The following is a 14,745-nucleotide window of genomic DNA, read 5'->3' as shown; positions in this document are numbered from 1 at the left end:
AAAGGAGCCAGCAGACATACCTTAGTGAGTCAGAGCCAGGAGTGGAGAAGGGCAACACTTGCTATGGAGGAGTGGAGGAACAAGAGGAAGACAGAGAAAAAGTTTTAATGTACAGTTTGGTTTATTGGAAAAGAAGGCTTTTGTAAGATAGTTGTTAATAATAAATCTTGCAGTTGTACTGAGGACTTGAGTCTATGTGGTTGTGTTTGGGGTGCTGTAATGCCCCCTACTGGTCACAATGTATACAATGCTAATGGTGGTGTCTGTCTGTCATACGATTACTCTTAAACCACTGGGGATAGAACCTTGAATTTGGTGTATGGTCTGGAGAAGCAAAAAATGTGGCAAGTGGCAACCTCTGCAATGCATTTGGGGTTTGTGACTTTCTTGCAGAAAACTGCATAGGCGAACTGATTAAAATGGTGATGTAGCAGAGAATGAAAAGAGGAGCAGTGACATCTGCTGAGTGTGAGGCTGATTGCAGAACTACTGAGACTGGAGCCTCAATCTCGGGAGGACTGGATGTTTCTTAGTTTTAAATAAATAAAAAGACAAAACAAAAAGAATAACAGAATAGCATGATGTGCCATTTCATCTAATCTTAAAACTTCTTTGCCTGTTGAGGGTTGCAGTAATAGCATACTTTGAAAAAATATTTTTAAATAATATCATAAATATTAAGCAACAACAATTAAACTTGAGCCAGTGAAACACCATCTTGGCTGTACCATAAGACGTCTCTCTGGGCACCCACTGAACTTTATCTGCTCTGGCCCAGTAGCTGCTAAATTGTGCTTTATTTCCCCTGATGGAAGACCCCTGAATTAATCATTTTAAGGAACTGGCTGTCCTCATTTTATAATTTGATTCACCCTGGGGTTATCTGCTCCGAGAATTCACAAAGGATCCTTTGAGTCCATCCAGAACTGGAATTTTATGACTTCTCAAGTTAAATGCTTTATTTCTATATGTTTGTGATGTGGTGCCTGTCCTATTTGGGCATGGCGATGGTGAGCTGGCATAGCTGTTGTGGCACCAGACCACATGATGAGGGATGATGGATACCATTTGGATTTATTTCCTACATAGTTGTGCTGTTTCCTGCTGTTATGTGTTGTTCGTTGTTTGATCACATGCTTAGTAAAACTAGGAGCCGAGTTCATGACAATGCTGGAATGGTGCTCAGATATTTCCAAATGTGGAGTGAGAAACACAAAGGTGAAAAGGTAAGGCAAAAAAAACACACACACGCGTCCAAAGTGCTCTGGATTAAAAAAAAAATACCAAGTAGAATAAATGTAAAATTTTAATCAAACTCTAAAGGAAATAATAAAAATGAACATGCAAAACCCTAATGTTTGTAAATACAGCGCTAATCCTACTCAGTAGTTTGGGCCCTGATGTTAAAAATGGCCTTCAGGGTCCTTATCTTTAATCGATATTTAACTGTTTTTAAATGCTCTAATAAACCTAATTTTAATGGCCTTTAAAGTCTACCTATAGTAGTATTTGAATTCATTATTTATTTCAGATTTTAAGTACTTTGACCAGTATGGGGCATCTTTTCTGAACCCGCTACTTCAGTTGCAAATTTTAGTACAAACTTTATGGGAATTGATATAAATACTTAAATATTAGATAGATAGATAGACAGATAGATAGATAGATAGATAGATAGATAGATAGATAGATAGATAGATAGATAGATAGAGTGAGTGAAAGGTGCTATATGATAGATAGATAGATAGATAGATAGATAGATAGATAGATAGATAGATAGATAGAGTGAAAGGCACTATATAATAGATAGATAGATAGATAGATAGATAGATAGATAGATGTGAAAGGCACTATATAATAGATAGATAGATAGATAGATAGATAGATAGATAGATAGATATTAAAGGAACTATGTAATGCATAAATAGATAGACGAAAGGGACTGTACAAAAGACTGCATAGATTAAAGGCACTATATAATAGGAGGAATATGTTATAGAATAAACATAGGTGCAAAGCATTATATGATGGACAGAAAGACAGACATATTCACTATATAACAGATAGATGTCTAAAAATCACTAGATACATACAAGAGTAAAGACACTATATAATAATTAAATAGATGAAAGGCACTATATGATAGATAAATGTAAGGCTGCACATAATAGATAGATGAAGGCTTCTGAATTATAGGTAAATACATAAAAGGTTTTAAGTAATTGATAGAGAATTGTGGAAGGCACTATATATAGATTTCTTTATTTATTATGATTAAAGTGTTATTGATATGAAATGTAGGAAGGTAATACTACTAATTAGATAAAAGGCACTATATAATAGACAGATTTTTGTCGGTCTCCTCTGTGGTAGTAACAGATTTTTTTTTTCAGCATCACGCGATATGACGTCTTGATGTCACCCCGGGGAATTTAACAAACACATGGAATGGCTGAGGTGTCTCATGGTGGGAGCCTCAATAGTTTATGCTGCTACTGCTTTAGATCTGGCTCCTTTGATTCAAATCCAATCTATGTGGACTGTTTGGGGTTTTCCCCATATTTATGTGAACTTTCCTACATATCTTCTCGTTTTCTCCCACATTTAAATGTCAGGTGTGTTGGATTAACTAGTCACTTGGATGGACCGGCAGCCCGTCCTGGTTTGGTGTTGTGTTTGCCCTGCGATGCTTCTGGAAACCCTATCGACCCCTATGTTTGACATTTTAATGTTTTATATATATATATGTATTCACACACGCATATATATATAAACATGAGATTAAAGGCAGAGAGTATCGAGAGTGTAGATGGCTCTAACGTGCCGATGTCTCAATCAAGCTCTGACGGCGCTGACTAGACAGATACTGGTGGAATTAGGACCGTTCCACCTTAAAAGCTCACCCCCTGCAGGCACGCTCGGTTCTATGACATCGTTCTAAGCAGATTCCCCTCACCCCCGCCCCGTTTCTCCATCCCGGACACACAGTCGCATTCACTCACACACCGCCAGTCAGTCACACGCACGGTGTCGCACACGCAGACCGCCAGCGCCGGGGAGGACGCAGGCATAGGCGGTCGCTGCAGTTCTCGGGACCGGAGTGGAGCTGAGCTCACGCAGCCACATTGTGCGGCCACTGGACAATGCGGAGCTGCGGTCGCCATGCGCCAGCTTTCCGCTGCTGCCGCGGGCACAGAGGACCCCGACTGCCTTCTCTCGCGTTCCTGTGATGCTGCTCATTGTTGCCTGGCGTGGATGCCGCTGATGCTGTAGCGGAGGAGGGGACACTTGTTCTTCTTTTGTCGCGAGCAGCCAGGAGGGCAGGGTGTTTTTTTATCCTTCTCTTCTTCTCTCTCCGTCCGTTTCATTTTTAAATTTTTTTTTTCTTCATTTGCCAGTGGAGCTGCCCAGCACAGTGGCCCCGTTAACCGGCCTTCATCCTTAGCGCAGTGCGTCTTTTGAAATCGGCGCATCCCGGCCGCGCTTTGCCGTTGCATTGTGCCAAGGAGACTAGGCGAGATTGAGCGCGCGTGCTCGGGGCCCGGGGCGCGCGCCCTCAGAGGAGAGCGCGCGCGTGCCCGCGCTCTGCTCACCTAGCGGTCTCGCTCTCTTTTCTTTTTTGTGGCCATGTGGGGAGCGCCGCTTTGCTGAGGGTCCCCGCTGTCTTTGCTGCCGATTCCTTACCTGAGGCGCTCATTTTAATCCCCTTAATTCCGCAGACGGTGTTGAGCCCCGTGCCCTCCTCCTCCTCCTGCTTCTCCTCCTTCTCTCCACCTCCTCCTAGCAAACAGCTTCTTAATCTGCGTCTTTTCTCCTCTCAGCCTCAGCCGCTGACAGGGAAGGCCGGGGAGGGCAGCCCAGGATCTTCAGTATCACCTTTGGTTCAGATCCCCATTTCTTCCTCGCTGTATGAACCGAGCAGTGCAGGCCAGCGCTTTCTTGGCGCTTCTCTCTCCTCCTCCTCGTCCTTGTCCTCGTCCTCCTCCTCCTGCACGTCTTGGGCTCCCACTCTAAGCTGCTCCCGACCCCCCGGTGCTAAGATGCTGGTTATCCTAGCGGCTGGCTCGCTCTTTTTCCCAGGACTCTTCCTGCTGTCCAAGAACTGCCTGAAGCGACTGCCAGCCCCGCAGTGGGATGAGTCGGACGCCGTCTTCATCTCTGCCAGGTAAGCTGGAGGGGCGCCGGGCAGCTGATGTGTGTGGTGGAGCCGTGCTGCTCAGTCAGGGGGTCTGCTGAGGGGTTGCTTGATGTCATGGAATGGCTGAATGCCTGGCACAGTCCACATACTGGTTTCTTCATTTTCTGATGGACTGCTCGCACACTTAAACTTGAGCTCCATGCTGCCTTATCTGAAGTTGTCCAGGAGGCTGCCTTTACTTTGCGCTCCTGTGCCTGTGTCACATCCACCAGGATGGTCAATGGTGATCTGTTTCGGGGGGGTTGGGGGTCTTGGTTTCACAAATGTGAGCTGGTGGGGTTTGGTGCAGCAAGCTTTCCTCTGACAGGCAATCTGCAGAGCTTCATAGGGCCTGCAAATTGTAAGAGTTAGCACATGTCTGGTCAGAAGTAGCCACCCAAGCATTCTGTACATCGAGGGAACATGTTCTCATTATCATAGAAGTGAAGCTGTCCATATTGTGAAGTTGTAAGTCATGGATGAGTGGTGTAAACTGAGACATCATATAGAGTGATGTGACTACTATGCAGAATGACCGATGTGTCCCAATTGTGATGACGTTACAGGCCATGGAGATGAGATTCTCAAAGGTCCTGGGCTATAGTCTGGTGCTTTGCCCTTTCGGGGTGGTGCCAATCTTAAAATGTGCATGAATTCACCTCACCTCTGGACCAGACTTGGGTGGGATGAGATGACAACTGCTATACAGCTGAACACAAATGGCCAATGTGTCCAAACTGTAGTGAAGTTACAGGTCAATGAGATGAGATTCCTGAAGACTTAGGCTTTCTGAAGTGTTCTACACTTTTGGGATGATCCCTCCATCCATCCAATTTCCACCGCTTGTCCAGGTCCGGGTTGCAGGGGCAGCAGTCTGATCACACTTCCTCTAACTTTTCTGGAGGGATATCGAGACGCTCCCTGGCCAGCTGAGAGATATAATCTCTTGACCATGCCCTGAGTCTCTCCACCTGAGGTTGCCCCCTCAAGGGATGGCCACCTCTCCAAGGGGGGTGTTCAGGAGACATCTAGGGCCTGAACCACCTTAGTAGGCTCCATTTGTTTTAGAGGAGCAGCGGTTCTGCTTTGAGCTCCTCCTGAATGTCTGCGCTCCCCACACTCATCTTCGGGATGACGTCAATACTAAAAGGTACAAGAAGTGAACTCATCTCTGGCTTTAGACCAGACTTGGTATAAGGATATGATTTGATAGGATGGGATGACATTGCAGGATGAGATGGGGTGACAACTGCTGTACAGCCGTACACAAAGGACCAATGTGTCCAAATTGTGATGATGATACCGATTGGGGAGATGAGATCTTTAAAAGACTCACGCTTTGTGATGAGGTCCTAAGTTATAGTCTGATGTGGTGCACTTTCACGATATTAAAATGTATGAGAAGTAAATTCCTCTCTGGCTTTTGACTGGGCTTGGTAAAGATATTTGATAGCACGGTTTGACATTGCAGCATATGGCCAGGTGGGACGGAGCGACAACTATTGTACAGCCATTTACAGATGCGTCCAAGTCGAGCTGATGATACAGGCCATAGAGATGGGCTTCTTGAAGACTTGCACTTTGTGATGAGCTCCTAGGTTAGAGCCCACTGCTGTGCACTTTTGGGATGACGGCGATCGTAAAATGTACAAGGAGTGAACTCACCTTTGGCTCCGGACCAGGATTTGATAAGGTGGGACGACATCACAGCATACGGCCAGGTGGGATGGTCTGACTTCACCAGCCTTGGATAAGTCATATGAACTTTGTAAAGGTGATCAACTGCTGATGTACGTGCATGTTGATGTTAGAGGTCAGGGAAATGGAATTCTCGAAGACTTTGGAATTTAGTGATGAGGTCTTAAGCTGTAGCATAGAGCCGAGGATTTTCAGGATGATGTCGATTTTAAAATGTGCAAGAAGTGAACTCCTCTCTCACATCCACCTGATAAAGATATTTTGTAGCATGGGATGACATCACAGAATACGGCCGGGTGGGATGGGATGACAACGACTATACAGCCGTATACAAATGACAAAAGTGCCCAAGTAGTGATAGTGCGGCAGGTTGTGGAGATGGGCTTCTCAAGACCCGTGCTTTGTGGTGAGGGGTCCCAGGCTATACCCTGGTGCTGTGCGCCTTCGTGACAATGTCGGTCTTAAAAGTGTACAAACTCCTCGCTGGATCTGATAGTACGGGACGGCATTACAGCATATGGCCTGGGGTGGGATAGGATGACATTGCATGTCATGAATAAGTAATGTGAACGTTTTGAGGATGTCATAGGGCATTGACTGATAATGTACACTTGTGACAACGTTACGGGTCGGGAGGACGGGATTCTCATGATTTGTGATGTGCTTCCATGGAATGGCCAAGTCAATTTGCACTTTTTGGGATGATGTCGATATTGAAAATGAAGAAGAAGTAAACTCCTCTCTGGCTCCAGACGAGGCTTTGTGATGAGGTCCCAGGCTATAGTCTTGCGGGGTGATGTCAGTCGCACAGAATCAAAACTCCTGTCCAGCTTTAGGCCCGATTTGGTAACGATGTTGTTTGATAGTATGGGAAGACATAACATTATATGGCTGGGCGGCAGGGAACAACATCACATGAACTTTTAGGGAATGTCAGAGCACACTGACCAATAACAAACTCTTTTTTTTAGTGTGATGGGTCGATGGTCCAATGTGCTTGGTTTGGGACAACGTCAATGCGATGTGTGAAGAGTTGTGATGTCATATGTGCTCAAACAGTAGTTCTGTCTTTGATTTTGTTATGTCGGCCAAACGAAAGGGCAGATCCTAGAATAATGGAGGTGGCTGAGACAAAAGATGTTAAACAAAGAAAAACTCCAGAAAGTCGTAACCGAGTTGAACACGGGAGAAACGAATGAGGTCAGAGGTAATACAGGAGTTTTAACCAACAGGACAAAGGAGGCCTAAATAACAAACCTGAGTATGAAAAACAAAACCTTAAGTAGAACAAGGAGGAACAATAAATTTGAAATCTGGGAAGTCGGAGAGAAAGTTTGCAGACATGATTCATTGTTCTTTTAAGAAGTTTATCAAATAATTTATAAAGCATCACACTAGCGATGTCACCCACATGGGAGATGCGCCCTAGAGACACGATACACAAAATACGTAGTGAAAATGAAAAGAACGATGTGTTTTTTTGCATAGAGGAAAAAAAATGATGAAACCTTAGGCACAGGATACTAGCCGAGAAAAAAAAAATACCATGTAAACAACATCCTGGGAAGATCAGAAAACCCTGTCTTACTAAAAAAAAAAGAGTCTCAAGCGTTAATAATGAATAAGAGTAATGATCATCAGCAAAGTCTTTAGGTTCATCCGCAAACTTGGATGACCGGGAAGTGCAAGGGGCCGACCTTTCATCCCGTGCACCGCGCATCTCCGAGGGTTGTTGCATAGCAACGCCACAGCAGCTAAGGCGCAAAACAGCAATGCCCAGAAAAATAAAATAGTGTTGGAAAAACTATTAGAAAATGATCTTTAATCAGAAAACCAATTCTAAAGTGAACCCAAAGATCCTTTATTATAATGCAGAATGTAACTAACAGAGCTCAAGGAAAGGAGAAAATAAATTAAAACCAACCCAAATTATAAAATGTATGATGTTAGAGATTGCTGGCTGGTTCATAGGTTGATAATGTTGAACCTTTTGATGACGTCAACATGGCTGATTGATGATGCGTGAACGATGGTGACGTCATAGATGATAAATGAGTAATGTGCATTTTGTGATGATAGCGCAAACTGTTCACCAGTAACGGACACTTTAATAAAAAGTAGTCCATAGATCAATGATGGGGTTTATTTTCTGATAATATCTGAGACTAGTAGTGGACTCTGTCATGAAGAGGGATCCATAGGCCATTAGTGACATTTAAAAGGTGTGCAAACAGAAAATGTCATAGATGTTGAACAAGTAATGTGCACTTTGGAGACGACCAGTAGTGGACACTTCAATAAAAATGAGTCCATCGGTCAATGGTATTACATTTGGAACAGTGTCATAGAGCAGCGTTTCTCAACCGTTAAGTATTTGCGACCCGAGTTTTCATTAACAGTTTTAATTGCGCCCCCCCCTAACATTTTTTGAAAGGAGCCCATTAATACCAATTTGTTCTTTTTTAATTAATGATATATCATAGATGCATATTTTATTACACCTACTTAACTTTTATCAACATTTATCTAACTTTATATTTATTTTTCCAGTATCAGAATGTAGTTTAAGTTAATTTGTTTTGGTTTCAATAGATATATTTTTCATATTTTCAATTCTTGTTTTCTTTTTTTCACAATAGATAGATAGATAGATAGATAGATAGAAGTTAAAGGCACTATATAATAGATAGATAGATAGATAGATAGATAGATAGATAGATAGAAGTTAAAGGCACTATATAATATATAGATAAATAGAAGTGAAAGGCACTATATAATAGATAGATAGATAGATAGATAGATAGATAGATAGAAGTGAAAGGCACTATATAATAGATAGATAGATAGATAGATAGATAGATAGATAGATAGATAGATAGATAGATAGATAGATAGATAGATAGATAGATAGATAGATAGAAATGAATGAAAAAACTTGGTTTGTTCAGGGGGAAATTTTTTTTTTTTTTTACTTGGCTTTTCTCTATATTCATAATGGCTAACACGGTACAACACTCTAGTACTACAGATAATAAAATATTATGTAAATAAATATTATGATCTTGTAACAAGCAACTTTCAACCTCAAATATACACCAGAATAACTAAAATGAAAGTTATATTTTGACTTGTTCAAAGATAACAAGAGCAGTCCCAGGCTTAGTAAGGCACTATACAGGTGTACTGGTGTTAGTGTAATGGAGCCCCAGTCGTGTTTCTTGACAAATGTCTGCTGAATTCTCTATTGGCTGAAAGTCCTCAGTGTTTGCCTGTCAGAGAGACGATGTGCAGCATTGCTCATTATGTCAGGTCTGTCGTCATTCTCTCCTCCACTACCTCCTCCAGGGGGTGCCCTGGGTGTCCTATAACTGAGCCTGTCCTTTTAATGAGCCTGTTGACTCAGTGGGCCTCACTTGAAGTGATGGGACCAGCCCAGCACACCACATTAAAGAAGCTCAGTCTCCTAAGATAAGAGTCTGCTCTGTCCATTCTTCTCTAGTTCCTCTGTGTTACAAGACCAGTCCAACCCGTCATTAATGTGGACCCCCAAGTACCTGTAAGAGTTCAACAACCCCACTAGGTGAATAGTGATTGGCCATAGAGGCTCTTTGCTGTGGTGAATGTCAATGAGCAGTTCCTTGGTTTTGCTGTTATTAAGTTGCAGGCTTTTCTCAAAGTCCTCCACCTGACTTCCCTCCTCTGTCTCAGTGCACCTCATAAGTGCAGAATCATTTCTATAAGTGACATGACCTGCTGTTACATTTATAGCCGGAGGTGTACAGAGTACAGAGAGAAGGAGACAGGCCTGCTCCTTGAGGCATTCCAGTGTTCCTCCACAGTCTTTGAGTCTCACAAACTGCTTGACAGATAGTCCATCATCCAGGACACCACCGGCTCATCCACTTGCATATCTCAGAGCTTTCCACTTAATGGGGAGGGCTGGATGGTATTAATGACACTGAAGAAATCAAAATGCTTTATCCTCATAGTGCTTGTAGAGCAGTTAGATAATTGCATCCTCCACTCCAATCTTCATCTGATAGGTGGTCTACCACAAGAGGACTCGTATAGTCCAGGACCAGCCTCTCAAATGTCTTCATGATGTTAGACGTAAGTGCCACTAGTCTGTAGACATTGGGTGAAGTGCATCCTGCCTTGTAATGGACACTTTCAAGTCTATGGGCCAAACAAATGAAATTTAGATGAAGTGTGCAGACTGTGTTTGTGTCATAAGTGTTGAGGAAGTAATATGGACTGTGTTGTGATATCAGAAACTGCTTACAGGTAATGGACACAGTCATGAAGACGGCCAGTGTTGTCACATTTGGAACCAAAAATGAGTCCATGGGTCAATGATATTAAACCTGGAAACAGTGTCATGAAGGCCCATCAATGGTGTGCACATGTGACAATGTCAAATGTGTTGAACTTGTAATATCTCATAATGTCATGACATCAGAGGCTGCTTACTAGTAATGGACACTGTCATGGAGATGGATCCATAGACCAGTGTTGGCAGATTTGAAATGGCGTCAGAAAATGAGTGGTATGCATTTTGTCATGATGTCACATAAAATTGAATCCCTTGACCAATAAGGTTAAAGTTGGAGTAGCTTTGTAGAGGCTGATGGTCGAGATGTTGTAAGTGTTGAACAAATAATACAAGTTTTTTGATGATATCAGGGACTTTTGACCAGTAATGGACACTTCAAGGAAAATGACTCCATAGTTAAATGACATTGAATTTGGGAGCATACCATGGAGGACAATCCATACAAGTAATAGCGGTGACATTGGACGTGGTGAACAACTAAAACACATTTTCTGATGTGTCAGCGACCAATTGATGGTGTGCAAACAGTGGTGACGGCGTACGCGTTGAACAAATAACATGTGTTTCTTGATGATATCAGAGACCATTGACCAGTAATGGACACTTTCATGTAGATTTAGTGCTGGCTGACGATGTTGTACAAACAATTGTCATGAACGTTGAGCGAATCAAATGTGTTTTACGCTGATTATCGAGATTGATGACCAGTAATGGACGCTTTCATCAAAACAAGTGCACAGGTCAATTGCAGTGGATTCAGAAAGCATTCAGAGGCCTTCACTTTCGGCACACTTTATTGCGTTGCAGATTTCATTTGAAAAGGATACCTTTGCCATTTTTTGCTTATCAATCTACCCTTAATAACCCATAATGACAGCGTGACCACACGGTTTCAGAAAGGTTTGCAAATTTATTAAAAACCAGAACTTGAAATCTCTCCTTTATGGGAGTTTTTAGACCCCTAATTCTTTGTAGGAGCCCCTTTTGTCTAGCAATTTCAGCAGTGAGTCTTCTTTGTAAGTCTCTGCAAGCTTGGCTCACCTGGATTTGACCACTTGATCCCAATCTTCATGGCAGATCCTCCGAAGCTCCATTGGGCTGAATAGAAAGCATCTGTCAGCGGCCAACATCAGGTCTCTCCACACGTGTTCAAAGTCTGGGCTTTGGACGGGACACTCAGGGATTTGTCCTAAAGCCGCTCTAGCGTTGACTTGGCTGCATGCTTCAGGTCATTGTCATGCTGAATGATGAACCGTCACCCCAGTATGTGCACTCTGAAGGGGGTTTTCTTCAAGGACCCCTCAAGTGTTTGGCTGCATTCATTTGTCCCTCAGTTCTGACCACTTTGCCTGTCCCCATAACATGATGCTGCCACCTCCAGGCTTCAATAAAGGTATTGGGCAGGTGATGCCAGGTCTTCACCAGATGCAGTGTTTGGAGTTTTGCCCAAAGAGTTTAATTTTTGTCCCATCTGACCAAAGAGTCTGTCTCCTCATGCTTTCAGAGTCCTTTAAATGCCTTTTGCTCAAGAGTATCTCCCGTCTAGCCCCTCTACCATAAATGCCTGATTGATGGAACACTGCTGAGATGGTCCTTCTTCCAAAAGGTTCACCTGTCTCAGCAGAGGACTGCTGAAGCTCTGTTAGAGTGACCACTGCCCTCTTAAGGACCTACTCAGTTTGGCCGGACAGCCAACTCAAGGAAGAGTCCTAGTCGTCCTGAACAATTTCTGTTTCAAAGTTCCACAGGTCATTGTGCTCTCAGGAACCCTCAAAGCTGTAGGAATGGTTTGATCCCCTTGCCCAGATCTATGCCTTCCCACCATTTTATTGTGGAGGTCTACAGAGAGTTCCTTGGCTTGGTTTGTGTCCCTCTGTGCAGTGTGAATTGTGGGACCTTCTATACACAGGTACACGTGTGCCTTTCTATAGAACGTCCAATCGAGTCAGTTTGGCAAGTTCTAGAAACATCTCCAGGAGGATAGAAACCAACAGGATGGAACTGAGTGCAATCTGGAGTGCCACAGCAGAGGGTCTGAATACTTCTAGAAGTAAGAGATTTCACCTTGATTTTTAATAAAAACATGTTTGTCATTATGGGTTATTTATTGAATGTAGATTGATGGGCACAAATGTCAAATTTATTCAGTTCAGATTAAATCTACCACACGATAAAGTGTGCAGAAAGTGAAGGGGTCCGAGTACTGTCTGTATCCCCTCTATATTGAATCTGGCGCACTATCAAAGATATTGATGGATGATATAGAAATACTCATGGTGTCCCAAGTGTTTTGGTTGCTATCAGAAGCTGTTGACCAGTCCTGGCCACTTGTATAAAGATTTAGTCTATTGGTCAGTGACACTGAATTAGAGATGATGACGAGGAGGCCAAGTGATGATGTCCAAAGAGTGGAGATGTCATAAACGATGAACAAGTCATATGTGTTTTAGGTTGATTTTGAGATTACTAACCTACAATGACCACTTTCACTGTATGGAGTGCATGACCAGGACCCGTGCCCCCATTAAGGTGAATTAGGCATTCGTTTAGTAGGGGGAATAACCCAGCTACACAGATTTGCTACAAAACAGTCGGCCTTGGGCGCGAAATAACCTAGCAAAGACATTGTGCAGAGGTCGGCCATACTGAGTCTGGGGCAGTGTCAATAGATGTGACGTAGAGACAGTGGTCATGTCGTAAGTGCTGAACAAGTCATGTGTGTCTTCTGTCATATTTGAGACTGTTGACCAGAAGTTGTCACTGCCATAAGGTACTTAAGTCCAAATAATGAATTTGGGATTATGTCAAAGATGGCCAATAAAGAGGCGAAGACATTGGCAGAGTCTTGAGTGTTGAACAAGTCATATGTCTTTCATGTTGATATCAGGATTGTTGACCACTAATGGACAGTTTCATAAAGATGAATCCGCCAGGCAAGAGTGTGTGTGTGTGTGTGTGAGTTCATCCTCTGATGGGTTGGCGCCCTGCCCAGGTGTTGTACTTGCTTTGCATCCAAAGATTGCTGGGATAGACTGTAGCTGCCCCTGTGCCTGTCCCAGGTAAGTAGGTTAGAAAGATGGATGAATGGATCCATAAGTCCGTGACACCAAATTTTGGGACAATATCAAAGAGGCCAAGTGATATGAAAGAGCTGAACAAGTCATGTGTGTTTTGTGTTGGTTCCAAGGTTGTTGACCACTAATGGAATGTTTCATAAAGATGGACCCAATGGTCAATAGTGTCAAATTCAATATGATGCCAAAAAGTCAAGTGTTGAACAAGCATTATGTATTTAACGTGGATGCTGAAACTGTGGACCAGCAGTGAACACTTTGGTGAGGATGAGTGTGTAGGTCAGTAATACTGAAATTGGGACAATGTCAAAGAAGTCAGGTGATGGTGTACAAGTAGTGATGATGTCACAGGAATGCAACACCTTGTGCGTATTTTGTGATGGTAACAAAGGCCATTTATTATCCAGTACTGGTCACTTTGTGATGATGTCACACTCTAGCGATCGGTGATGTACAGTTTGATAACTTCAGAGCTCATACAGCAATGATGTACAAGAAGAAACAATGTCACAGGCTGGAGACTAGAGCAGAGGTGTCCACTTGATGATGATTTCATTAATGTTGGACTCCATACTTTCTCAAGTCATGCTGCTGTCCAAATTAACATAACAGATGGAGTGAAGTGAGAGGAGGTGGTCCAACAATGTGTGCGATGCGATTGTACAGGGTGATGATGAGGGCGTCACAGGGTCTAGAGACTGAACGCCTCAGGTCTATCAGCCTGCCCTTCATCCTTCAAGCTCATTATGAGGTCAACACGGTCTACTCCTGGTATCGTGAGACCTTTTGTTCAGATGGTCACATACCTGCTGCTGTCTCCTTAGGAGGTGTGCTGTTTGTTTAAACTTCTCAGAGATTAAAATCTAGGAGTGGCTTCAAAATGCAGGTGGACATGCAGCCATCTTCTTAAATCCCCTGCCTTTTACAATGTGCACCTTTTTTGCCCCTGGGTACATGAAGTGCCCTTGTGTGGTATCCACTTCAGAGTTACCAGGGCATAGGATTCACACAACCCTGAAACAATAAAAACGCTGAGGAATCAGTGGCCCTGGGTCCCTATATATAGGCAGATCCATGAAATCGAGGACTTACGATGTGCTATGTGCGGTGACACTTGTCACTATGTGAAAAGATTGGACGGACACAGGAAGAGGTTTGGGGTCGGCCGTCCATATACTTGAATTAGGCTGCCAAAATTAAAAAGTCAGTTCCATAGAACAGGTCTCAGCAGACTTCAGTCCAACAATAGAGCAAACATAACAGGCAAAGATGGCAGTTTTAAAGGAGGCAGGGGAAGTGATGTCATCGAGGCAGGAACCGGAAGTGAAATTTCCCATGGTTGGTCTGTCGATGAAAAAGAGGGAGGATTAGTGCACTCCGCCACCCCCTGGTGTGGCATGGAATTATCCCTTTGTGAGCCCTTCAGCTGCCTCCAATGTGCACGTGTGTGACAACTGTTTCCA

General features: G+C 43.2%; 1 protein-coding gene across 1 annotated transcript in view; it reads left to right on the top strand.

The window, feature by feature from the left end:
- Nucleotides 1–2,993: 2,993 nt before the first annotated feature.
- The window catches only part of tlcd3bb (TLC domain containing 3Bb), a 34,044-nt gene continuing 22,292 nt past the window's right edge, over nucleotides 2,994–14,745 (top strand). The window contains exon 1 of the mRNA XM_039764939.1: nucleotides 2,994–4,165. Within this exon, the coding sequence (XP_039620873.1) occupies nucleotides 4,041–4,165 (125 nt within the window). The 5' untranslated portion in view covers nucleotides 2,994–4,040. The remainder of the gene's footprint in view (nucleotides 4,166–14,745) is intronic.

Source organism: Polypterus senegalus, chromosome 10 (genome assembly GCF_016835505.1).
Source record: "Polypterus senegalus isolate Bchr_013 chromosome 10, ASM1683550v1, whole genome shotgun sequence".
Lineage (NCBI taxonomy): Eukaryota > Metazoa > Chordata > Cladistia > Polypteriformes > Polypteridae > Polypterus > Polypterus senegalus.
The sequence above is the reverse complement of the archived record's forward strand: the minus strand, read 5'-3'. Positions and strand labels throughout refer to the sequence as shown.